The 2,312-nt window shown below is 39.3% G+C and overlaps 1 protein-coding gene across 1 annotated transcript; it reads right to left on the reverse strand.

The window, feature by feature from the left end:
* Positions 1-1,065: 1,065 nt before the first annotated feature.
* LOC145600635 (protein FAR-RED IMPAIRED RESPONSE 1-like) lies at positions 1,066-2,035 on the reverse strand. The gene is made up of 2 exons (XM_081656518.1): positions 1,539-2,035; positions 1,066-1,408 (listed from the first exon to the last, which is right to left on the reverse strand). Exons 1-2 carry the CDS (start codon positions 2,033-2,035, stop codon positions 1,066-1,068), a joined length of 840 nt encoding a protein of 279 aa, XP_081512644.1.
* Positions 2,036-2,312: the final 277 nt, after the last annotated feature.

A 2,312-nucleotide genomic window follows, 5' to 3' on the forward strand; every position in this document is an offset into this window, starting at 1 on the left:
TAATCTTGTTAGTATCATGCCTAGGATCTTGCTATTTTTATTCAAGCTTTATTATGCCTTATCATGTTATTGTCATTATTAATGTTATTGTTTATTATTATGTTGCTTGATATATTTTGTTATTGCTTGATCACACCTTTTATGATTGTTAAAGGGAATTTGTACTTGAAATCACGCTTAATAAGATAATTAATAATTTGGTTTAGGCTAATGTGATTTTAACTCAAGTGATCGCCAATAATAGTATTATTTGTGCATTAATTTCAACCAACATAGATAAACAGGGTAGGTTTAATATAATGTTTGTATGTTATTCGAAAAGCGCACATGAATACGAGCAGAACAAAGTAGAGGCCTATTTTATAGGGCGGGTCCTTTCTTTTGTAGATTGGATTCGTACCCTCATCCCCGGACCCTGTTTGGTTCAAGACCTTATGGAGTATTTGACGGTTGGATTGTCTTTTGGGTACAAGTTCCTTAAAACTTGTTGGCGACTCGTTTTAGCTCTTTGTCTTTCCCTTTGGAACGCCACCGTACTTTAGTGTATGATCACAGTGGGGTTCAAGTTTGGGGTTATCATAATGCTTGAAATATTCCCCACACATTCGAACATTTTGCATTCACATTCGACTTCCTCACTTATTGCATTGTACAAAACCTGGTAAACTCGCCACTTGGCCACAGGCTTCTCTTTTTTTTCAAATTCATTCCAGACGTATATTCTGTCTTTAATTAGGTGCTCATAGCAGCCATCCCCAAGATGTTGCAAGCTAGTGGAATTGCAATACATCATTCTCTTACACTCTCGTTGCACCTCCATGAATTTAGCATCTGTGTACACATTCCTGTACGTCTCTTCAATCTTGAAGTCTGTTATTAGTCCCCGAAGATACAAAGCCGAATTACCATCTGCCAACCTCTCTACTTCCCTTCGATGCTCCATGGCCCTCACATATTTCTCAGCAAAGTCACGCTGTCCGGTATTTTGGTCAAAGAATTCATCAAAAAAATTGTGAATACTATCTGACCTTTGGGTGGTCTTCATTCCAGCCCAAAACATGTGCTTCATGGCAGCTGGTATCCACATCTCCCGCTCTGAATACAGAACAGCAAGCCACTGTTACTCTCCAAGTTGTAGGTGGCTATAAACTCCTTCCACCTCAAATCAAATTCTTCCATTCTCAAACTATCATAAATGATATTTTTTAGGACCTCTTTGAAATCTGAATACCCTTTACACTTCCCTAACTTAGAACCAAATTTTTCAGTGATATGCCAAAGACACCATTTGTGCCTAGTTTGCGACATAACAGCTTTCAATGCTTTTCGCATGGCTGGGTCTTGATTTGTCAGAATAGCCATGGGAAGAGTTCCCCCAACTGCATCTAACCAAGTTGAAAACACCCACCTAACATATCAAATAAAACATTACACATAAGTAGCATATATAAACAGCATAACAGCAGCAACACTTATAAAGAGTACAACTGCAGGACACATATTTGCAAAGGTAAATTAATCACAAAGTTATAACTCACTTGAAGGTATCAGTCGTTTCCCGCGATATTAGTGCACAACCAAGCAATACCGTTTGCCCATGATGGTTAACACCAACAAAATTGGCAAACGGTAAATTATATTTGTTCGTCAGGAAGGTCGTATCGAAACACACGACGTCACCAAAATCATCATATGCAGCCCGGCTCCTAGGGTCTACCCATAAAACATCCTGCAATACCCCATTCGGATCCAACCGCTGCATGTGATAAAAATTCTTGTTGTTGTTTTGCATCATTTTAAAATAACTCATAATTGCATTGGCATCCCCATCTTTGAATTTCAATTTCTTCTCCCTAGCCCTCAAATTGTGCAAGTCCCTCTTAGTGAATGGCACATTTTCTAAGCCATTCCTCTCGGCAGCAATCATATTATGCATTGTTGAAGTGTTAATTCCAACATCATTACCAAATTGAAGCCTACGCTTAACATATGGCACTTTCTCCAACTCATCCAACATGTACTTTGGCACAAACATAGCCTTAGATGGGGTGGGATTATGGTTAGTATGCTGCAAAACAACATTCTTCAACTCCCATCATCCATTCTCCAACAGCCCTGCATAAACCTTTGCACCACAACCGCATTTTTTCGACTTTTTGGTTGCCACAGGTTCACCTTCTAACTCCCTTGATACTCTCTTTCCTCCAACCCTCCTTCGGGAATCTGGTTTACCAGCACAGTCACATTTCCAGGTTGTGGCACGTTTTACCTTTTCTCCGTCTACCAACTTATAAGCACTTTGAGCAAGAACT

Source organism: Chenopodium album, chromosome 21 (genome assembly GCF_948465745.1).
Source record: "Chenopodium album chromosome 21, dcCheAlbu1.1, whole genome shotgun sequence".
In the NCBI taxonomy this organism is placed as follows: Eukaryota; Viridiplantae; Streptophyta; class Magnoliopsida; order Caryophyllales; family Amaranthaceae; genus Chenopodium; species Chenopodium album.

What these genes read in the sequence shown, in the direction of transcription:
- LOC145600635 (XM_081656518.1), bottom strand. Translation starts at nt 2,035, where the DNA reads ATGTTTGTGCCAAAGTACATGTTGGATGAGTTGGAGAAAGTGCCATAT. An exon ending in GAAACGACTGATACCTTCAA is followed by an intron (nt 1,409 to 1,538) that starts GTGAGTTATAAC and finishes TTGATATGTTAG; the next exon opens with GTGGGTGTTTTCAACTTGGT.